The following is a 25,014-nucleotide window of genomic DNA, read 5'->3' as shown; positions in this document are numbered from 1 at the left end:
AAATGCCTTACAACAGTAAATATTTTGTGATCAGTTTCTCTTGTGTTACTGAGTATCACATGATAATCATCTCTGTTCTGTGTATTGCAATGATGAATATCTCTATTCATTATATCATACTCTGCCATTTGTGGCCCCTGGTTGATTCTGCTTGGAACATAAGCCTCTGCATCTTTTTCTGTCCTCCCACCATAATTCTCTCTCTGCTCTATCTCAGTCCCTCTTCATCAAACATGCTTTCTCTCCTACTATCCATCTGTCATTTGTTCTTCCTCTATGTCTCTTACTCTCTATTGCCATTTTGCAGCAACCTGCCAACTCCCATTATTTTAACATGCCCATACCATATTACTCTTTTTTTTCTATTCACTATATCATGTTAAATATGTTCCTTTAAAAACATAACTGTTTGAAGAACATGTGCATGGTAAACTGTCAGCAAATTATACTTGAAAAAATCATGTGTTCTTCAAGTCAGACTGTGGAATTTACATCCCTTAACCAGGTAAGTAGGTTAGAGGAAGTTAGATATAGTGGGAATTACTGAATTATGATGGCAGGAAGAACAGAATTCATGGTCAGGTGAGTGCAAAATTATCAACAGAAAATAAAATAGGGGTAAATTTTCTAATAGTGAGTAAGATAATAAGAATGCAGATGAATTTCTGTGAACAGCAGCACAATGAATACATTATCATAGTCAAGATAGACTAAAGTTCAACACTCACTGTAGTAATATAAGTATGTATATGTCTACCAGTTCCACAGTTACATGAATTTCAAGAGCTCAGATGGTAAGCCAGTAATAAGCAAAGAGTTAAAGGCTAAAAGGTAATTGGAATATACAAAATGGGTGTACACAGGACAGAAACTTAAAGGCAATATTATAAAAATGAAAGGAAGGTGGAGAAATACCATATACACATGAATAATAACCCATGCATATTTTTTCAAGATTTTAAACATGGCTGAATTTTTTCTCAAATTTAAGGATGAAAAACTGGAGTGCACAGATTAATTGTAGTGAAGTTGGTACTGCTTTGTTGCCAACAATAGGTCCCTTTATAATATAGTGTTCTCGCAGCCTTAGTCTGTAATGTGTCAGTAGCAAGTTAGAAATTAACTATTAACCATGTGTTGTTGTTGTGGTCTTCAGTCCTGAGACTGGTTTGATGCAGCTCTCCATGCTACTCTATCCTGTGCAAGCTTCTTCATCTCCCAGTACCTACTGCAACCTACATCCTTCTGAATCTGCTTAGTGTATTCATCTCTTGGTCTCCCTCTACGATTTTTACCCTCCACGCTGCCCTCCAATGCTAAATTTGTGATCCCTTGATGCCTCAAAACATGTCCTACCAGCCGATCCCTTCTTCTAGTCAAGTTGTGCCACAAACTTCTCTTCTCCCCAATCCTATTCAATACCTCCTCATTAGTTACGTGATCTACCCACCTTATCTTCAGCATTCTTCTGTAGCACCACATTTCGAAAGCTTCTATTCTCTTCTTGTCCAAACTGGTTATCGTCCATGTTTCACTTCCATACATGGCTACACTCCATACAAATAATTTCAGAAACGACTTCCTGACACTTAAATCTATACTAGATGTTAACAAATTTCTCTTCTTCAGAAACGATTTCCTTGCCATTACCAGTCTAATTAACCATGTGTTAACTCGTTAATTATGGCTACAAGTTCTCATTATCACTTATACACAACTAAAGAAAAACTTGAAATTATTGAAGAAGCAGAGAAGTCTGGTAGCTGTGCAGCAGCAAAAAAGTGTGATGCGAGTGAGAATTGTATTCATGACTGACGATAAAATGAAACATGGCTTTAAGAAATTCACTGCCCCCCCCCCCCCCCCCCATAATATAGAAGTTGTGTTTGTCTGAGTGTGTGTATGTGTATCTATTGCTGACAAAGGGTGTAATGCCCGAAAGCTATAATTGTGTGAATCTTTTTATTTTGCCCATCACGACTCAGCATCTCCACTATATGGTGAGTAGCAACTTTCCTTCTCCAATATTGTCACATTCCATCCTGGATTTTCCGTTGTTTAATGGTGAAACCAATGAGATTTTTGGTGAAATTTTAAGCTTATATTGAAAGGCCAGGCTTATGGAGAATGAAGGTGATGTATTTGCCACTGTAGACAAGAAACTCAAATTCACTATGATAGAAACTGAAACTGCCTTTGTGATTGTTTGGATACGACCAAGATCAGAGGTGGGCATAAAATTGTCATTGAGCCCTTCTGTCTACCACCAGACACACCTTTTGATGTGACTGTAAACCTCAGATCACTAGTACATTAGTGCCCCAGTCATATTGTAATCATCAGTGCAGACCTTAATCATCCAACAGTTAACAGGATAATTAGAGTTTCATTAGTGGTGAGCATGATACGACATTTTGCAAAACATTGCTATATGCCTTCTCTGAAAATTATCTAGAACAGATGGTTTGTAACTCTGTTCATGATGGAAATATTTCAGATTTAATGGCAACAAATAGACCTCAACATAGTTTCTCGCATACCTCTTGCACTGGTGCCATGAGAGTCAAATACCATGTGATTGTGCGTGTGTCATTGATATCGTATAAAGTGCTTTGGTGTATCAGGAAATCTTGAGGCATTCAAAGATGAGTATCATTTGCCAGCCTTGCCCTTCCAAATTATTCAAAATAAATCTTCATGTGATTTCAATAGCCAAAGCTTCATCTGTAAATATGAGATGACTGCTATGTATTCTATTAATCAATGTAACAGAAAAAAGCATCATAAATGGTCACAGGTTTGTTTAATCCATGGGAGAGTGTCACAGAGATACTGAAGGACCTGAACTGGAAGACTCTTAAAGGTAGACATAAACTATCCCAAGAAAATCTATTAACAAAGTTTCAATAACTGGCTTTAAGCAGTGACTCTAGGAATATACAACAATCTCATCCATATCACTAACATGGGTATCATGAGAATAAGATTATAATAATTACTGCACAGAATCATTCTTCCCGCACTCCATATGTGAATGGAACAGCAAGAAACCCTAATAACTGGTCAGTGGGACATACCCTCTGCCATGCAACTCACAATGCTATGCAGAGTATAGATGTAGATTTAGATGTAGATGTAGATGTCACAATGTGAACCTTAGCAGCAATACTTTAATCTGCATATATAAGATGTCCCTGCATTTTCCAAATGACTAATTTGGGAAAAAACATTAATTTATTGTGTTAAGTGGTTACCAGCTTACTAGATCATAATCAGACATTTACTAACTGTTGTTGCCAAAGAAACTACAAAGTTTGTGTACAACATAGGAGAAAAAGGTACACATCTAGATTGAGGCACAAACACAAAATACACAAACGCAAAGTAAATGACATCTTTGACAGTGTGGGGATAATACAATGTAAAAAATAAAAAAAATTGAACAATTAATAAATATAAGGGGAATAAGTAGGAAAAAAGTTTAACACAAAATTGGAGAAGTGTGCCTACATAACAATTTATATTAAATAACAAAACCACTGAAATAAAATTATACTTGACAAGGCATAGAGAAACCAATTAGAAGAAAGACTTATCTGTTGTAATTAAAAAATATATGAAGAACTTAAGCAAAATTAATATATAAACAGAAATGAATAAATGCAGAAAATGGAAGAATGTGAGAGAACATACAGTAAATGCCATCTTTGGGAGTGTGGTGGTACTGCATTTTAAAAGATATATAGTTGAACAATATATTAATATAAAGGGAGCAAACAGAAAAAAAACATTAACACTATACTCAAATGCTCCCAAAGATGGCATGTTAGTATAATCTCTCACATTTCTCCAATTTCCTGCATTTATTCATTTCTGTTTATATTATTGACATTGTGTGAGTTCTTCATATATTCTTTGGTTACAACAGATAATGTTTTATATTTCTTCAAGTGGCTTGACAAGTACTAATTTTATTTTATTTCATTGATTTTGTTTATTAATATATATTGTTATGTAGGCATGTTTTTCCAGTTTTGTCCTAGAGTTTTTTCCTATCTACTCCATTTATATTTATTTGTTGTTCAGGTTTTTTCTTTTTACATTGTATTACTACCATATTGTCAAAGATGTCATGTATTGTGAATTTGTGCTTCAGACTAGATATGTAACTTTTTACAATGTCATATACAAACATTGTAACTTCTTTGGCAATAATATTCAGTAAATATCTCATGATGGCCCTTGCTGTTCATGTTGTATATGAAAACCCTCCAGAAAATATTTATAATAACCTTAGGTTTTTTTGCGATGGTGTATTTATATATAATGAAGTACCACCTGAGAAAAGGTGTGCAGATATTCAGTGAGATCTTGATGAGATTTTAAAGTGGAGTAATGATTGACAAATCACTTTAAATGTTCAGAAAAAACTCAAATAAATACTTGGGTGTAATAGTTGGTTTAGGTAAAGCGGGTGACAGAGTTTGGTTGATTGATAGGATACTAGGAAAATGCAGTCAGCCTACAAAGGTCCTAGAATATTGCTAAAATGAGTGGGAACCATACCAGATAGGACTAACAGAAACAAAGAAGGATAAAGCTTTATTTGACCCGAGGGTGGGTGATAAAGTAAATGCTGAAAGAACAGATTTGCCAGGTGCTTGAATGTAGATGCAAACTATCTTGTGAAAGCCTACTTAGAAAGTTTCTAGAAGAAACTGTAAATGATATATATATATAAAATAGAAACATACTCCTCCACCAACACACCTATATAACTCCCATATGGTTTGGGAAGACAAGATTAAACTAATTGCAGTTGGCACAGAGGCACTTAAGCAATCATCTTTCCCACCCACCATACGTGAATGGAACTGGAAAAAACTCTAATAACTGGTACAGTGGGACGTACCCTCTGCCATGCACTTCACAGTGGTTTTCACTATATAGATGTAGATGTAAATATGGATGTGTAACTTAGATAAGATATTCACATTTCACATGAATAGTTTGTGGTGGGATCCAGTGAGCGTTATGCCATACTATGTATCCTCAAAAGCATCTAACTCAATCCTCAGTATAGATAAGCATCAGGCAGTCTAAATGAATATTGAATAATCAGAGCTAATCATGTTGATGTAGGTGATCAGGAATGGCAGTACCACAATCACACAAAAATGAAGAGCTCAACTTTGTCTCCTTAATTGCAATATATTCTATTTTGTATTTATTTATTTCTTATTCCAGTGATACAATAAGTGACAGTATCACAGAATATGGAATGTGTCATACATCTATGGTAGCACATAAAAACAAAACAAAATGATTCCATATTACAGTAAACGGTAACGTAGGTTCTACTACAGAAAATCAATTTTGAGAGATAAAATAAATTTACAAAATATATGTTTACAATAAAGAATAGTCAGGATTACAAATGTCAATTTTTGCATATATTTTCTGTTAACAATACAAGAAATGCTAAACGCTGTAGTTCAGGAACTCCTCTATCATATAAAATGATGCTTGTAATTGGAACTCCTTAAAGTTTTTTCAAACGAGAGCTCATCTTCTACCAAACACTTAATTCTTGAAGAGAGGACATTAAAACTCTTAAGCCAGTAAAATGGACTCCTTTCTATACCATACCTATATTTACCTGTTCATAGTGGATATCATGTTTTCTTCTCATCTCATGACTATGTTACTTACTATTCAGTTGAAAATAGATTCTTCTTTCCTTATGAAACACGTCAAAGAGAATATATATTGCACAGTGGATGCAAGGATTCCAAGTTTCTTAAAAATATTGCTGCATGTGGCTCTAGGATCGACTCCTTACATGATCCTTATGGACTTTTTATTTTTATTTTTTTAATTTTATTTATTTATTTATTTATTTTTATGTGCACACAGTACTGTTTTAGCCAGTGACTGATTACCCCAAAATATAGTTCCATATGCCATAATGGCATGAAAATAACCATAATAGACTGAATTCATGGTTTCCATACATGTATAAGAAGAAACAATGCATAATGCATAAGTTACTGAACTCCATCTTTTGTGTAAATCCAGGATGTGGTTTGACCAATTCCGTTTGCTTTCAATATGCAAACCTAGGTAATTTGCGGTATCCACCCTGGAAATTTACAAAGCGCAATAAGTCAGTAAAACGTAACTGTCTCGATGTTGCAAACAAAGTGACTCCTAAAAACTTTAGTAGGCCTACAGTTTTGCTTGCTGACAGCCACGGAAGAGGAATTGCAGGAATTCTTCGTTTCCAGCAGGATCTCAATGTGACAAGTGTTGTGAAACCTGGAGCAGGCCTAAAAGAAGTTTTGAAAAACTATAAAAACAATAATCACGTGACACAAAGTGAATGCATTGTAATATTGGGCGGTGCAAACGATGTATATAAGAATGAACTAATAGTAGCAAACAGAGTGCTAAGAGATGCGCTACGTACAACAGAGGATCAAAAAGTTATTGTTGTAGGCATTCCACACAGACATGACTTGACTGAATCTTCTTGTGTGAACAGAGAAATCCAAAAAGCAAACAGGATGTATGAAAAGATCTGCAAGACCACTTCAAATGCTTTTTTCCTCAGTATTGACGATCTTGAAAGACAGCACTTCGCAACACATGGTATGCATTTAAATAAATGGGGCAAATCGCTGCTCAGTCAAAAGGTCAAAATGGTAGTGGATACTGTTTCTCCTAGATGTAAGAAAAGTGATCCTATTCCACTACCACAGGTAAAGGACGCCTGCAAAGTATCTTCCCTACCATGTACTCCAGTTGCAGCAGTAACACAACATCACGTATCACTGATTACAAAAGAATGTGCTGGGAGAGAGGAAGCTGTAACTACAGTTACAACAGGTAGAACACCTCATTCAGGAACTAATATAACAGAAACAGCAAAAGTGGCAGCATATTCAGCAACAAGTGTACCAACAGGTGATCCAGCTATCCATTCTGCAGCAACATTTGAACTACCTACAGTGGGAACCCAGCCACTTAGATCATGTCATGAACAAGAAGACGCGAAGAGACCTCCAAGAGTAGAAGCAGTATCAAGTGTAGCGGGCAAACGAAAACTGTACCTCCATTACATCTAAATGATTTTTTAGTAGAAGGCAGCAAGGGGAAGAAGCCCATAAGATAAATAGTGCCAGAGATTTAATAGCCTCTCAGCAAAATAGTGCATCTGTAAAGAAAGACAGGTTTGATTTTATAATCTGTTATCTTAACATTGAAGGAGTAAGGGATAAAGAATTTATTGTCAATGACTTTGGATTAGAAAATAAGTTTGATATCTTTTGTTTAAGTGAACATTGGGCTAGTGAGAGTGAACTTACATTTATTAAATTTGATGATTATATTCTAGCCAGTAGCTTCTGCAAAAAATTGCATTTAAGAGGTGGTGTGGCAATATATGTTAACAAGTCACTTAGCGGTACATTCAATAGATTAGATCTAGATTTTCTGTGTGACGAACAGAACTTTGAAGCTGCTGGTATAGTAATAGACAGTTTTAAGTTAGTTGTAATTTCCCTGTACAGGTCACCTAAGGGTATAACCAATGTATTTTTAGAAAAACTGGACCTGCTGTTACATGTACTTACAGATACTAGATGGATTCATTATGATATTGTGATAGGTGGAGATGTGAATGCTGAATTCGATGTCAAAACACAAAAATGTACTGTCACTGAACTCCAAAACCTACTAAGACAGTGCAACTTACATTCAGTCAATAACAAACCTACAAGAGAACATGCATGTCTTGACAATATTTTTGTAAATTTTAAAACAACAGAAGAATCATGTTTTGTGACAGTATTTCCATATTCTGATCATGATTCAGTATCTTTAAATTATACAAGTAGGTTCCCTCTTGATAAGAGTTATGTAAATAAGCTTGTCCCAGAAGTTGTGGTCACTAGACCAGTCACAGATGAGAAAATTGACAGGTTTCGTACGTCCCTTTCTAACAGAGATTGGTTTGGCCTGTGTTATGATGAGACACATTATACTCTAAGCAATTATCTGCCAGCAAAGGTACTATTTGATAGGTTACTCAAAGCATTTTTGGGACACTTTAATGACTGCATACCAATAAAGAAATGCAAAGTAATTGACAGAGTCCTAAAAGCAAAAGTTCCAAAGAGTCAAAATACATGGTACACAAAACAGCTGTCTACTATGAAAAATCAAGTTATGTTGTTGTACAATATTTATAAAAATCTGAAAACCAACCATGCTAAACTAGCCTATGTTAGATCTAGGAATGAGTACAAAAAAGCAATTGTGGAAGCCAAACAAGCACACAATCTCAGAAGTATTGAGAAATCCACCAATAAGTGCAAAGCAGCATGGACTCTAATAAATAGTGTCACCAAAGATAAAAGAAGTGACAAAATTAGTATCTCTCCCCAGGAATTTAATGACATTTTTATTAAATCAGTTGAGGAAGTAGGAAGTGCTATAATTAAACCTGAAATCAGCTCATCACAGTTACTGTCAAAAAATATTGCTAGGTCATCAACAAACACAAGTACCATCAATTTTTCTGAGGTCTCACCTGGTTTTGTGTTAAGAATAGTGAAGCAGTTAAAATCATCAGACAGTGTAGACATATGTGACCTGTCTTGTAACATGCTTAAGAAAGTAATAGACAGTATAGTGTACCCCCTAACATATTGTATAAACAAGTGTATACTGGAGGGTTTTTTCCCTGATGAGCTTAAACTGTCTAGGGTAGTTCCAGTACATAAAAAAGGAGATAAAAATTCTGTCTCAAGTTACAGGCCAATATCCATAGTCCCAGTTTTCTCAAAAGTTCTAGAATGCATAATTTACCAACAATTATCTGTTTACTTTGATAATATAGGATTAATAAGTGGATCACAGTATGGCTTTAGGAAAAACCTGTCAACCATTGATGCCATAGACAATGTTGTTAAATACATCCATCAAGTATTTGAAGATAAATGCTTTGCCCAAGTGACTTTTTGTGACCTAAGCAAAGCCTTTGACTGTGTAGAACATACACTACTACTCGAAAAAATGGACTATTACAGTGTTAAAGGTAACAGCCTTAAGCTATTAAGATCATATTTACAAAACCATAAGCAAGCTGTCTGTATTGGGAAAGAAATGTCCAGTATAGAACAAGTTGAGGTAGGTGTTCCGCAGGGATCCGTGCTGAGCCCTTTCCTTTTCCTAATAATGATAAATGACCTGCCATCATTTATCAGATCCAGAACAGTACTCTATGCTGATGATACAACATTTCTGAACAGCAGTAATGATCTTAATAGCCTTAAAACATGTGTTACAGAGACAATTGAGCAAGCTTCACTCTGGTTTAGAGCAAATGGGTTCTTGCTTAATGAAATCAAAACTCAGCAGATGGTATTTAGTTTAAAAGACAAGTTTCCATCAGATGATCCTAGTTGTGTTAAATTTTTGGGGGTATATTTGGATGATAAACTTTCTTGGAATCCACATATTAAGTATATTAGCGGTAAATTGTCTAGGGTAATCTATTTGTTAAGGCAATTAATGCACTGTGTACCTAAAAATTATGTTAGAGTATCTTACTACTCATTTTTCCAAAGCATCATATCCTATGGCATTATTTTATGGGGAAACTCCACTTGTGTGCATGATATACTATTGCTGCAAAAGAAAGCTATTAGGATAATTACAGGCTGACCATACAAGGCTCATTGTAAACCTTTGTTTACTCAACAAAAAATCATGACAGCAATAAATCTATATATTTATTATGTTTTAATCTACACAAAAAAGAACTTACCTAAAGTAAAACGCAGGGCAAATATACATTGTTACAGCACTAGGACAAACAGCTCTATCTTTACGCCCTACCACAGACTGTCAAAATCAGTTAACAGTTATGAACTTATGGGCCACAAATTATTTAACAAACTTCCACAAGGTATACAAAATTTACCAGAGCAACAATACAAACACTTTATGACTGGTTAGTTGTAAACCCATTCTACAATGTAAAGGATTTCATGACCTGTGATATTAAACTGTAAAGTTCTTAACAATTCTGTCCTTCTATGGCATATACTGTACTGTATTGTATTATATGTATGACTTTGTCTATTGCTGTAATGGCTTAAAGACAATAAAATTATTATTATTATTATTACCATTAATGTTAAATCAGTTCACTGTTTCACTTAAAACCTTATTTGCTGTTTCCTCAAGTTTATCTACTACATTATCAATAAGTGCTGTAGTATCATCAGCAAAAATGGTGAATCTACAATATTTTGCACAGAGAGGCAGATCATTTACAAAGATTATAAAAAGTTACGGGCCCAGAAATGAGCCTTGGGGCACTCCACATGTGATAGTCCCCCATTCTGAAGATATTGGGACTACATTTTGAATATCCACTACAACTTTCTGTTTCCTGTTTGTCAGGTAAGAGTCAAGGCATTTCCCTGATGAACCACTTATACCGAGATGTGCTGCTTTTTGTAAAAGAAGCTGGTGATTGACACAGCAAATGCTTTTGTTAGGTCACAAAAAATTCCAACCACCTTTAGTTTTTTGTTGATATATTCCAAGACTTTGCCAGCAATTCCTAATATTGCAACTTCTGTTGACAAACCTTTCTGAAATCCATACTGATTTTTGCAGAGGATACTTTGATCCCTGAGATGCTTAACTATACTGGCATTAGTTTCTCTAAAACCTTTGAAAAACTTGTCGTGATATTGGCTAATAGATAGCAGCATCTGTCTTATCTCACTTCTTATATCAATAAGAGAGAAGGAAAGTTGCTACTCACCATATAGCGGAGATGCTGAGCTGCGATAGGCGCAAGAAAAAGATTCACACTATCATAGCTTTCGGCCATTAAGGCCTTTTTCCACAGTAGACAACATACACACACGCACACACACACTCACACAAGGGTAACTTGCACACACATCTGCAGCCTCAGAGAGCTGAAACTACACTGTGAGCAGCAGCATCAGTGCATGATGGGAGTGGCATCTGGGTGGGATTAAGGAGGAGGCTGGGGCAGCGAGGGGGAGGGATACTATGGTGGGAGTGGCAGACAATGAAGTGGTGCAGTTTAGACAGAGTGTAGGAGAGAAGGTGTGGAGGGAGGAGGGGGTAAGTAGTGGAAATGAGAGAAATAAAAATAAAAATAAAAATAAAAGAAATTAAAAGACTGGGTGTGGCGGTGAAATGATGGCTGTGTAGTGCTGGGATGGGAACAGGGAGGGGGCCGGATGGGTGAGGACAGTGACTAATGAAGGTTGAGGGCAGGAGGGTTATGGGAACATAGAACGTATTGCAGGGAAAGTTCCCACCTGCGCAATTCAGAAAAGCTGGTGTTAGTGGGAAGGATCCATGTGGCACAGGCTGTGAAGCAGTCATTGAGATGAGGGTTATCATGTTTGGCAGCGTGTTCAGCTACAGAGTGGTCCACTTGTTTTTTGGCCACAGTTTGTCGGTGGCCATTCATGTGGACAGAGAACTTGTTTGTTGTCATGTCTACATGGAATGCAGCACAGTGGTTGCAGCTTAGCTTGTAGATCACATGACTGGTTTCATTCAGTGATGCATCAAAAATGTGGCGATTGACTTTACTTACATGGCTGCAGCAGTATTTTAATAATTTGTTGGAAATATTGCAATTCCAGTAGAGTTTTGCTTTTGAGGGATTTAATAACTCTTTCAGTTTCTTGAACAGTGACTGTTGTTACCTTCATGTGTTGTACTTTGGCTTTCGAAAGATTGATGGCTTCATTCATGGAGCCTTGTAAACCTATTTTTTCTGTTACTGGTGAAATATATTTGTTTAATGTGTCTGCAACTATTTTTGGATTGCTAACAAGATGACCCTCACTATTTATTTGGGTATTTTCACTACAAACTGCATATTTCCTTGTTTCCTTCTTTACAAAATTCCAAATAGTTTTTACTTTATTGCTTGAGTAGTCAATTTCTGTCTTCAAGCACTTGTTCTTTGCTGCTTGTATGGTCTTATTCTGAACTTTATTGTAGAGTTTATAATGCATACTCCTACTGGCATCATTTGATCTCTTGACTGCCGCATATAGTTCTCTTCTTGTTTTGCAAGAAATTTTGATGCTTTTAGTAGTCCCAGGCTTGTTTCCATATTTTAACAGGTTTTCCCTCGCTGACTTTTTTTGGAAATATTTCTTCAAAAAGTCATGTAACTTCATGTAAAAAATATTAAAGTTTGAGTTAATATCAATTGCATCATACACAGAGATCAATCCACTAGCTGTAATTGCTAATTAAAGCTTTCAATGATGTGTTCATGTATAATTCTAAAGTTTTTACAAATGAAATTTTCTTTCGTTTGTACATTTATTTGGTGTAGGCTGAGGAATTGTCCTTCATGATCAGAGAGGCCATTTATAATATTTTTCACAGTTAAATTAGTGTAAATATCCTTATCTATAAATACATTATCTATTAAAGTGCTAGAACCAGCTGTGACTCTAGTTGGAGTATCCACCTCTGGTACTAAGTTGTAACATTGCATTAGATGTTCAAAGTCAGGTTTGTTTCTATTTTCTGTTAAAAAGTCCACATTGAAGTCTACCATTACAATGCTTGATTTAGTTTTCCTACATAGGTGGGCAGAAGTGATTCTGTTTGTCTCAGGAATACATTCAGATTTCCAGCAGGTGCCCTGTAAATAGCCAGTACAATAACTGTTGTACTATATGTTGCTAACTCAATGCCACACACCTCAAATTTCTGTTCATAAAAGTATTTGCTTCAATCTAGAGACTTATACACTACATTGTTTTTTACTAATATTGCAACTCCACATTTTCTCATAATAGATCAACAGTAATGTGCAGCTAAACTAAAGTTCTCAATTTGTGGCATGTGGATTCCACTCATAACATGATGTTCTGAGAAACACAGTATATCAGGCTCACTTTCATACTTGTCTTTTAAATTTATTAACACCTGGTCTATTTTATTCTTGAGACTACATATATTTTGGTGGAATAAAGACAATGTTTGATTTTTGCTTACCCCTGCATTCGCATGATGTTTGCTAGGAGTGGCTTTTTCCAATACACTAGTTGATATTATTGCTTGAGGTGTGGAGAACGTATATTGAAAACATGAGAGAAATGTTTCACACAATTTAAAATCCTTTTCTCTTGTGTTACTCACCAAAAAAAAAATGCTGTGTTTGCTTTCTGTTGCTTGTAGGACAGGCAACAGTTTCTGCTGGAAGTGTTGATATTTCTGCTGTTTGGTCCCACCACTGATGATTCTCCTGCTTTTTACGATGCTGCTCTTCGCTGCTGAGACTGGTCCCATACTGGTACATCTAATTTTGCTGCTTGCTCTCTCTCTCTGTTTGCAATGATTTCATTTATCATTTTACACACAAAGTTTCTTCCTTCATAATTTAGATGCACTCCAAGTTTGGTATGCTGGCATGTGTCCAATTTGCCTATATCAATGATACTACATTTTTGAAACAAAAAACAGTTTTGTTTTATTTTGATGTTAGTGTTTTGAATTTCTTTGTTGACCCTTGAGTGATACATTAGATCATATCTGTGTAGTAAACTTGCAACTATTGTATTTCCTTGTTTATTGTGTTCCAGGAACTTTTTTAGTTCCATTAGGCAGTTATTTCTTCATTTATTGCAATATCATTTGCACCCACTGTACACACAACATAATAATTTTTTCCCAACATTTTATCATGTAAGTCGACAACAGTAATGTTTTTGTTGTTGCTTCTGGCTTCACAATAGCTGCTACGTTGTATTTTTTGTTTTCTTTGGAAAATCTCATCACGTTTTTCCCATCTCTGTCCATTAAAAATAATACACTACTTTTGTGTTTGCACCGTTGTACAGTTTTGTTGATATTGCCTTTCTCATTCACCCCATTGCTATGTGCAGAAACGGCATGCTCAGTTTCTCACCATCACTGTTTTCCTTAATGCTGAACTTACAGCCTGTATCACCATTCTGTTGATAAGGTTTGTTTAAAAGTTCATGTTCCCTTACCGATGGTAGGCCTAAATCTGCCTCTTCATTCATGGATTTGGAAAGTAACAGAAAACTAATGTTAATCACTGAAATTGGGAGGAAAATGTTCAAATGTTATCAAGCATCAATAAAAATAAAAGTTACAGTAGTGTAATAAAAAATTGGAAGTTGAGGTTGAAATATCAACAGTTATGAAAAGGATAGATTGTTACTCACTGTAAAGAAAACACAGTGAGTTGCAAACAAACACAATGAAAAGACTGTTACACACTGAGCTTTCAGCCAAAGCCTTCTTCAGAAAAGAAGGTAAACCACACACACATTCACACAAGCAGACCCACTTCACGCACCCATGGCTGCTGTCTCTCGCCAGACTGCCAGATGTAATCAACAAAGCCCCTATAATATTGAGATAAGTGAGGGAGATGAATTTTAGGGACGAGGAGCAACAGTAGAATATTATTGCATGTTACCTATGCAGCAGGCCACAGAATCTCACCGTGTTGTACCAACGGTGGCCGGTAGTTTTCTGCAAGGTCCTTTGTGGTCAACAGGGGTGCTGTGTATTGACTGTTCCAGTACACGTACAAAAGTGAGACAGAATAACCCTGCTGGGTCCTGTTTAGAAACTTAGTTCCAGCAATAAAACAACAGATCGTCATGGTAGGCACTTTTTTCTACTGAAACCATAAACATCTATTCCTACAAAAAGGTTTGTCTGTCTCACCAGTAAATTATAAGGGAACTGTCCAGATCCATCAGGTTTCCATTACTCTTAACTGCCAACTAGTTCCCAGGAAAATATCCCTGCACTCCTAGTACTGTTCTTCAAACCAAGAAGCTTCTCTAATGGATGCTGCTGTCATGGTGACTAACAATGATTACAGTTTGAAAAGCATTGCCATAAAATTACTATTGTCCAAAATTTCTCCTGTACAGGGTGCATAATGTTAAGTAATTTCTGTCTCACTCTCATATAGAGTTTATGCATAAAACTAAGAGGAGGTTCCTTTCTTTTTAATTTAATTTATAATTTAATTCACTAATGAAATAAATATAGTATGCCATGTTTCCTTATAAACAAGTCATCAGTCCAATTAGAAGTTTTAACCATACTTATGACACATACTGCAGCAATTCACTGTATTTTGTCTTTACTTTTTGTCTAGATGTGTATTTATCAAGGATCATAAAGCCCCAGCATTTGATCCAAACCTTGAGTTTTATCAAAGTCAGCTTGCACTGGATCTAGCAGTGAATGTGTATGAGAAAGGCTGTTGGGGCAGTTACCGGCATCTTCCCTTGAAGCCTCCAAAAACTGTGAAGACACCTCATGCAGTAAATGTAGTGAAGACTGTTGGAGATTTATCCAGTCTTGCATGGCAGCAAGGAACCTTAAATCCAGATAGGTATGATATTTCTAATATCTTTGCAATTATCATATAATAAATTCTGTTTTTAAACTTTCAGTGAATTACACCATAAAAGAGAAGAAAGAAAGTTTGAGATTCAAGTATAGACATTTTTTGCAATATTTCCTCTGATGTTTTGTTGAAAGTAACATAGAAGCTTAGAAGTGAGTTCACTGTCTGTATGCTCTTACTTTATTTTCTCAGTGCCCTAATTGAAACAGTCCATAACCCCAGATTCAATATTATTTATTCTTGTTCACTCCTTTCCTTGCTTCTTTTAAAATGCAGCAGTGCAAGACATCACTATACAGACATTTGACATCAAAATAACAGATTTTGTGTGCACAGCCACAGAATGGAGTTCATGCCACTGTAAGCCTGAAATCAAATTGATCAGTGACTGTTCCACAATAATATGAAGATGCACAATACACCAGTTAAGAGAAGTGTTAAAAAATGTATAAATCTCTAAAAATATCCCCTATGTTGTAGCACAAGAAAAGACACGTGATAAAACTGTAAAATTGTAAGATGTAGTACTATTCACTTTGGTATTGCTGTACAACCAATGCACTTCACAATTTGGCTTTGTTATTGATGCCTCAGCTTTTATTTATATTGTGATGTGGTAGTTTTATTCAAATTTCACATTAATGTGTGTTTCAGGGATATTAATACTGATGAGATTGTTTTCATTTATTATTCTGCTCTCAACTTCCGTGACATAATGACAGCAACAGGTAGACTAGCATTTGATGTGGTGAACCCTGACAGATGTACACAGGTATGTAGTACTTTGAGCTTTATTGTTAATTTGACTACCACAGTTGTGGGTGTTTATATATCTTTTAAACTTACTTGAATATATACAACAGGACATAGTGAACTGTTTTACTCAGACAGCAGTATTTGATTTTCCCATTCTCTTGGCAAATGTTGTCAACCTACACACGTGTTTGTAAATATTGTGGAATGTGATAGGTTGAATAGCTTCTCAGCATTTTACATATTCAGCTAACAACCTAAAAAACAAGATGAAATAACCACAAATGTTTAACAAATATATCAGTGATAAGTAAATTGAAAATTTAGACATTGTCCAGCTCTGCATAAAGACAAAGAGAGAAAACCATATTTGTTGGCACAACTATTGCAGTTAATGTTTCTGTTACACTAAATCTGTATTTTTGTTAACACTGACAGGACTGTATTCAAGGTATTGAATTTTCTGGAAGAGACAAAAATGGTAGACGTGTTATGGGTATAGCAACAGGAGGAGGAGCCATGTCTACAATGATAAAAACGAACCCAAATTTTATTTGGCAAATACCAGACAACTGGACAATGGCAGATGGTGCTACAATTCCTGCAGTTTATTTGACAGTAAGCTATGTCATTTTTATCTTTTTTTGTTAGTTTTGCCATTGTTCTTATTTATATAAAAACACACACACACACACCAATGCTTTCTCGTTTGGTGAGTTAAAGCATCTTTGTTTTTCATATACATTTTTCCCACATGGATTGTTTCCCTCTTAAAAACAAAATTTGCCTGCAACCTAGATATCTTTTTTCTTTTTAAAGGAATTTGATTATTACTGAATGTACAGAATAAATCTTATAGTAACGTGTAAGTACTAAGGCATGTCACATAAATATTTATACTTCTGAATGCACAGAAAAGGAGACTTCATGCTGAAGTATTTGACACAGAACTTGATGAAGACTCTGGTTCAAGGCACTGAAATGACAGCCACAGTACAGGTGAACTAGTTTGTAACCTGACTGACCTCTGTTAAAGATCACTGGAGTCCTTAACCGACAAATTGACAGAATGTTAAAATCTAACACTCCTTCCTTTTTTGCCAACATGGAACAAGATATATTAAATTTAGCCCCCTCCAGTACCGTAATCCAGTTTGTAACTGAGTCCTCAGGCGATGGAAGGTTTCCACCTTCAGTTTAGGTGATACCAGTAGCTGCTCGAAGATCCAAAGTACTGTTGTGTGGCTGATAGTGTTTCCCATATACTCACTGTACACCATACTTGAGGGCACCATTTGACATGTTGTAAGCACATCCTAGTGTCAACTATAGGATCTGTCAATGATAGTGCCATGTTGGAAGCAGTGTGTTGAATGGTGGTACTGCAGCAGGTGAGGTGAGGAGGGAGGCGATGATGGGTAGCTTGACCAAAAGTCTGAACTGCAGGGTTGACACATTTTGATATCTGGAGATGCGGTCTCTGAGATGTTGGTGTCCATGTTGCCCACCAAGTATCTCTGCATGCTACATGAGCAGCTAGTTGCACTGGAGAGTCTTCCTGATGTACAGGAGTGATGACCAATGGTAGCAGCAGTGGCAGTGCAGAAGTTCCACCTCTGTAGGTTCCCCTATGCCTGCTAAAGAATAATGGATTCAGAAGGTTTGTGGATGAAGATGCCCTAGAGAATGGTGTAAGGTAATAGTGTGGAGATAGAGAGGGAGGCTGGCCCCAGTCTGGTGGATAGCTTATGTTACTGGGGCAAAGTTGATTGGCATGCTTTTGTATGTTCACATCAGTGGCATCTACTTCACAAAGCATATTATCATAGGTGGTGGTAATTGTGGCCACACTGAGGAGTCCAAAGATAGTGTGGGTGAGCTGACAACCTATCAGTCATTGTGATTTGATAAGAATAAAGGAATCTCACTTAAGGTGTCCGTTTATTGTGTGACTTTTTTAAATTCTTGTTTGAAGATATATGCAAAGCATTCTGCTTCACCATCTGAGGTTGTGTGGAATGGGGTTGTGACCAGTGCAAATAGAAGGGAATTCAGCAAAGGTACCTCCTAGGTAATTGCCTTTTTCAATAGCAATAATAACTTTGTCAAGGTGTCTACTGTTCATGAAATCTGTAAGAGACTTGTATGTCCACATGTTGTTGAGGAAAAGTATGACAAAATTCATGTCAATGTACTCCGACTAATCGTGTTGACCAGGCAGCATAGCAGGGTGGATGGAGCAGGTCACATATTTATTTTATTTCATTTATTTATTTATTTATGTCTTGTTCTGGTGATCCATGTTGTGACACTATCACAGAATATGGAATGTGTCAGAGATCTATGGTAGCACATAAAAACAAAACAAAATGATTCCATATTACAGTAAACGGTAACTTAGATTCGACTGCAGAAAATCAATTTTGAGAGATAAATAAATATTACAAAATAATAAGTGTTACAGACAGTTGATAAATATATGTTTACAATAAAGAATATTCAGGATTACAAATGTAGATTTGGGCACATATTTGCATTTAACAATAAAAGAAATGCTTAACATTGTAGTTCAGGAACTCTCCTATCATATAAAATGATTCTTGTAATTGGAACTGCCTTAAAGATTTTTTAAGCAAGAGCTCATCTTCTACCAGACACTTAATTCTTGAAGGGAGGGTGTTAAAAATCTTAAGCCAGTAAAATGGACTCCTTTCATCACCATACTTAGATTTGCCTGCTCATAGTGGATATCATGTTTTCTTCTCATCTCATTACTATGATACTCACTATTCAGTTTAAAAATGGACTTTTCTTTCCTTATGAAGCAGTAGGATGGACTCCACACATGATCCTTATAGCTCTTTTTTGTGCACACAGTACTCTTTTAGCCAGTGACTAATTACCCAAAAATATAATTTCATATACCATAATGGCATGAAAATAACCATAATAGGCTGACTTCATGGTTTCCATACTTGTATAAAAAGAAACAAAGCGTAATCCGTAAGTTGCTGAATTCCATCTTTTGTGTAGATCCAGGATGTGGTTTGACCAATTCAGTTTGCTTTCAATAGGCAAACCTAGGTATTTTGAGGTATCCACCCTGGTCATCACCTGGTCACCAATTTTTACTACTATTTCCTCATCTTTGTATGTTGTGTGGAACTTAACATAGTTTGTTTTAGTGTAATTTAAAGAAAGGCCAATAATGTTCAACCAGTTCACTGTTTCACTAAAAACCCTATTTGCTGTTTCCTCAAGTTTATCTACTACATTATCAATAAGTGGTGTAGTGTCATCAGCAAAAATGGTGAATCTACAATATTTTGCACAGAGAGGCAGATCATTTACAAAGATAATAAAGAGTATGGGGCCCAGAAATGAGCCTTGGTGCACTCCACATGTGATATTACCCCATTATGAAGATAATGGGACTCCATTTTGACTATCCACTACAACTTTCTGTTTCCTGTGTGACAGCTACGAGTCAAACCATTTGCCTGATGAACCACTTATACCAAGATGTGCAGCTTTTTTAAAAGAATCTGCGACTGAAACAGTCAAACGCTTTGTTAGGCCACAAAAAATCCCAACCACCTTTAGTTTTTTGTTGATATATTCCAAGACTTTGCCAGCAATTACTAATATTGCATCTTCTGTTGACAAAAATTTCTGAAATCCAAACTGACTTTCGCTGAGGATATTTTGATCCCTGAGATGCTCAACTATCCTGGCTTGCATTAGTTTCTCTAAAGCCTTTGAAAATCTTGTCAGTTGTGACATTGGCTAATAGTTAGCATCTGTCTTATCTTCCTTCTTATACGGCAGTTTTACAACTGTACACTTAAGCCTCTCAGGAAATATTCCTTGCTTAAGTGATGCCTCAAAAAAGTGACAAAGGAGTTTACTTACATGGTTGCAGCAGTATTTTAAAAATTTGTTAGAAATATTGTCAATCCCAGTAGAGTTTTTTTCATTTTAGAGATTTAACAATTCTTTCAATTTCTCGAACAGTGCATGTTGTTACCTTCACATGTACTGAGCTAGGTACTCTGGCTTTCAAAAGATTGATGGCTTGATTCATGAAGCTTTGTAAACCTAGTTTTTCTATTACTGTTAAAAATGTTTGTTTAATGTGTCTGCAACTATTTTTGGATTGCTAACGAGATGAAACTCACTTATTATTTGGTTTTTTTCACTACTTAATCCATATTTCCTTGTTTCCTTCATACAAAATTCCAAATAGTTTTTACTCTATTGCTTGAGTAATCAATTTCTGTCTTCAAGCACATGTACTTTGTTGCTTGTGTGGTCTTATTCAGAACTTTATTGTAGAGTTTATAGTGCATACTACTACTGGGATCATTTGATCTCTTGACTGCTGCATGTAGTTCTTTTCTTGTTTTACAAGAAATTTTGATGCTTTTAGTAATCTCAGGCTTGTTTCCATATTTTATCAGGTTTTCTCTCACTAATTTTTTTTGGAAATATTTCTTCAAAAAGACATGTAACTTCATTGTAAAAAATATTAAATTTTGGGTTAACATCAACTCCAGCATACACAGGAGACCAATCCACTAGCTGCAATTGCTGATTAAAGCTTTCAATGGTGTGTTCATGTATAATCCTGAAGTTTTCCCAAATGAAATTTTCTTTCCTTTGTACATTTATTTGGTTTAGAGTGAGGAATTGCCCTTCGTGATCAGAGAGAGGCCATTTATAATATTTTTCACAGTTAAATTAGTGTAAATATCCTAATCTACAAATACATTTTCTATTAAAGTGCTAGAACCAGCTGTGACTCTAGATGGAGTATCCACCTCTGGTACTAAGTTGTAACAGTGCATTAGATGATCGAAGTCTGATTTGTTTCTATTTTCTGTTAAAAAAGTCCACATTGAAGTCTACCATTACAATGCTTGATTTAGTTTTCCTACATAGGTGGGACAGAAGTGATTCTGTTTGTCTCAGGAATACATTCAGATTTCCAGCAGGTGCCCTGTAAATAGCCAGTACAATAACTGTTGCACTATCTGCTGTTAACTCAGTGCCACACACATCAAAATTCTATTCATCACCATATTTGCTTAAATCTAGAGACTTATACACTACATTGTTTTTTACAAATATTGCAACTCCACCTTTTCTCATAATAGATCTTCAGTATTGTGCAGCTAAACGAAAGTTTTCACTTTGTAGCATGTGAATTCCACTCGTAACATGATGTTCTCTTATGAGTGGCTTTTTTCAGTACACTAGTTGATATTATTGCTTGAGGTGTGGAAGAGGTGTATTGAACATACGACAGAGATGTTTTATGCATTGAATCCTCTTCTCTCATGTTACTCACCTTAAAAAAACACTGGGTTTGCTTTGTGTTGTATGTAGGATGGGCAATAGTTTCTGCTGCATGTGTTGATGTTTCAGCTATTGGTCCTGCCACTGATGATTCTCCTGCTTTTGATGATGCTGCTCTTCACTGCTGAGAATGGTCCGATTCCTGTACATGGAATTTTGCTGTTCTCTCTCTCCCTGTTCGCAATGATTTCATTTATCATTTTACACACAAAGCTTTTTCCTTCATAATTTAGATGCGTACCATGTTTGGTATGCTGGTACCTGTCCAATTTTCCTATATCAAGGACGCTATATTTTCCAAACAAAGAACACATTTGTTTTATTTTAATGTTAGTTTTTCGAATTTCTTTGTTGACACATGTGTGATACATTAGGTCATATCTGTGCAATAAACTTGCAACTATTGTATTTCATTGTTTATTGTGTTTCAGGAACTTTTTTAGTTTCATTAGGCAGTTATTTGCTTTGTTTTTTGCAATCATTTGCGCCCACTATACACTTGACGTAGTCATTTTTTCCTGACATTTTATCATGTAATTCAACACCAGTAATGTTTTTTGTTGTTGTGCCTGGCTTCACTCTTTGAAAAGTCTCATGTTTTTCACATGACTGTCCGTTATAAATAATACACTACTTTCATGTTTGCGCTGTTGTACGTTTTTGTATATATTGTCTTTCTCATTCATCCCATTACTTCATGCAGATGGCATGCTCAATTTCTCAGTGTCACTGTTTACCTTAATTCTGAACTTAAACCTGCATCACCATTCTGTTGGTAAGGTTTGTTCAAAAGTTCATGTTCCCTTAGCAATGTCAGGCCTAAATCCACCTCTTCACTCACAGAAGGAACAAGAAATTTGTTTTCAACTGGCAAATGTTTGTGTTTTCACTCCCTGTTCATGTTTCAGTATTTACATCTCTGTTTTTACACGGTATTTTTGTCCACTTGTTAGAGTTCTTTTGGGGAAGAGAAATGGACTTTTGTTTGACTAAAGGCTCACTTATTTCTTTTCGAAGTTTAGACATCTCACTACTCAATACACTGGTGATTTGCTGAAGGCTAGAAGTACGCTCATTTTGCTTCATATTTTCGTCCCTACAATTTACACACACTGTATTTTTACCAACATTATTTTCATTTTTCGCAAGAACACCACTCACTTGTACGCACGTCTCTGCCATCTTGACCTGAATCATAGGTGACTGCTGTACATTTGACATCTCTGTTGGTTTGGATAGTGGCCATGATGATGTGCCATCACTTTCAGGCAAGTGATGCCTCACTTGTCTGCGTAAAGCAAGGAGGTAGGTGTGCAGTGGGCTAACTGTTGGCAGTGCTGTCCTTTGTGAAGTTGTGGATTGTCATCAGTTGCCATTCCTGCAGTCTCTGCATTAATGGAAAACCCTGTACAGTTTTGATAAGGATACTGTCAGTTGTATTGTGCCTGATCCGTGTTAACAGCAGTTCCTTGATACTGATGAAATTTCTGCTTCTCTCTTCTTGAAACTGATTGGTCTAGTAACCTGAGTGTTAAATAACTGACACGTCACCATTGCAATAGAGTTGGAAACTTTTCCCTTTTATTACCTTCAAAAAACATTATCCATTGTGATGATCAGCTCTTTTATGGAATTTGTATATAGTTCACACACTAGAGACTATCAGCAAATTTTAACAGTGTTAAAATATTTAGTCTCCAATTTCAATGTCAAACTTAGCAGCTGTTTCTCTGTACATCTTAAATGTCCATAAACAACAATTTAAATGATTGTTGCCAATTATTAATTGTTTGGTGAGTGAATCACTGAAGTTTTACAAAATAACTTGGCATGGAGATGTTAATGAACTAAATCCTAACCATAGATCCACTAAAACATTAGCACATAGATGTTTGGATGTTCGTGCCTGAACAAGGACTCTTTCACATCACATTTTAATTTATAACAGGGAAAAGATCATAATTGGTGGTGATGCAGTTATAGTGAGCCAACTAGTAACGTGGTTTAATTATGTGTTAGATAACTGGAAAAAGGAAGTAGTTACATGGACTCCATTGTCAATACCATGTATACCCCCATGGGGAGTTTTCTATGTTGAGTTATTAGATAACTAATATGTTTTCACAGATCAAGTGGACATTGTTGTAATCACCAAAACTAGGGCTATTAAACTAGGTAAGCACATCTTAGAAGTAAGCATTCTTTAAGAATGGAACTTTCTAGATTATGAAAATTTTAATTATGATTATCTTTTGAAAGAAAACCTTTTTGGAAAAAGTAAGAAGTTTACTGGCCACGGGAACTGTGAGGCTTTCAAATGAGGTAGGTCAATACATTTAATGTTATTATTCCAATTCTGCGTGGTTTCTTTGAGTCCTAAATGTGATATATCTGTTCACACAAATCGTCTCCAAGTGAGATTATTATATTATTGTCATCAGTAGTTGAGAAATTAACTATTGAGTAAAAGAAATTGATAATCTATGCTTAAATAAGAAAGTAACTTTTTACATTGTGATCATGTATGTATCATTCAGGAAACGAGATGGAAATAAGGAAAAATATGTTATTTTGGGAATGGAATAAGAACAAGTGGATGGTTCAAGATGCTCCGATGCACATGCTGAAAGTACGTGGGTTCCACAGTATCAAATGTTGGTCCAGGGTTCATGGGTAGATAGGAGAGCGCATCTGGATGTGTGTGCTGAGATAGTGGCTGGTAATGAATGTCACAGTCGTGCTTACTTAGAAAAAGGGACTAGTGTTGAAGTCATTGGGCTGTTTTATTGGGCTGCTTGGATTTAGGTCATAATAGAGCAAGGAGCTGATTGTAGTCAGTGATTAAGTGAAATTTGCTTTCATATAAGAAGGTGTAGAATTCTGAAGAAGGTATAGGGTCCCAAAAATAATTTTTCAAAGCATCTTTCTCAATCTTAATTCTTTGCGAACACAACCAACAATATAGTAATTCAGAGTGTGAATCTGCATTGGATTTATAGTTCTGACTGACAGCTCAGAATCATAACATTCATTTATCTTATAAAGTCTATATACAGCCATTGTTTGAGTTCATCATTTCCTCCTATGATGACCCACTTCTCCAACTTAGGCCAGCAATATATGAAGCATAAATATCACACCTGTGCAGATACTTCCTCATGCAAAGTTATTGTGGTGGCCATCCCACCTCGAACACAAATGTCATCCCTAGACATGGCCCATCACAAGAAAATAAATAATAAGCTCATACAGTATTTGTGCTCCTACATATAATAATTTATTATATTGTTTTATCATTTGTATTATTTATTGAAAAGGTAAATTTAAAGCTACATATCACTCTTCTGAAGTGATGTGTTACACTACTTTTTCCCTCACTCACAGTAATGATCTCATGACAGAATCATTTACTG

At 35.8% G+C, this 25,014-nt stretch overlaps 1 protein-coding gene across 1 annotated transcript in view; it reads left to right on the top strand.

The window, feature by feature from the left end:
* The window catches only part of LOC126203689 (fatty acid synthase-like), a 469,334-nt gene that overhangs the window by 260,602 nt on the left and 183,718 nt on the right, over window positions 1–25,014 (top strand). The window contains exons 23-25 of the mRNA XM_049938059.1: window positions 15,236–15,475; window positions 16,145–16,262; window positions 16,682–16,861. Of these exons, the coding sequence (XP_049794016.1) occupies window positions 15,236–15,475; window positions 16,145–16,262; window positions 16,682–16,861 (538 nt within the window). The remainder of the gene's footprint in view (window positions 1–15,235; window positions 15,476–16,144; window positions 16,263–16,681; window positions 16,862–25,014) is intronic.

Source organism: Schistocerca nitens, chromosome 9 (genome assembly GCF_023898315.1).
Source record: "Schistocerca nitens isolate TAMUIC-IGC-003100 chromosome 9, iqSchNite1.1, whole genome shotgun sequence".
Lineage (NCBI taxonomy): Eukaryota > Metazoa > Arthropoda > Insecta > Orthoptera > Acrididae > Schistocerca > Schistocerca nitens.
The sequence above is the reverse complement of the archived record's forward strand: the minus strand, read 5'-3'. Positions and strand labels throughout refer to the sequence as shown.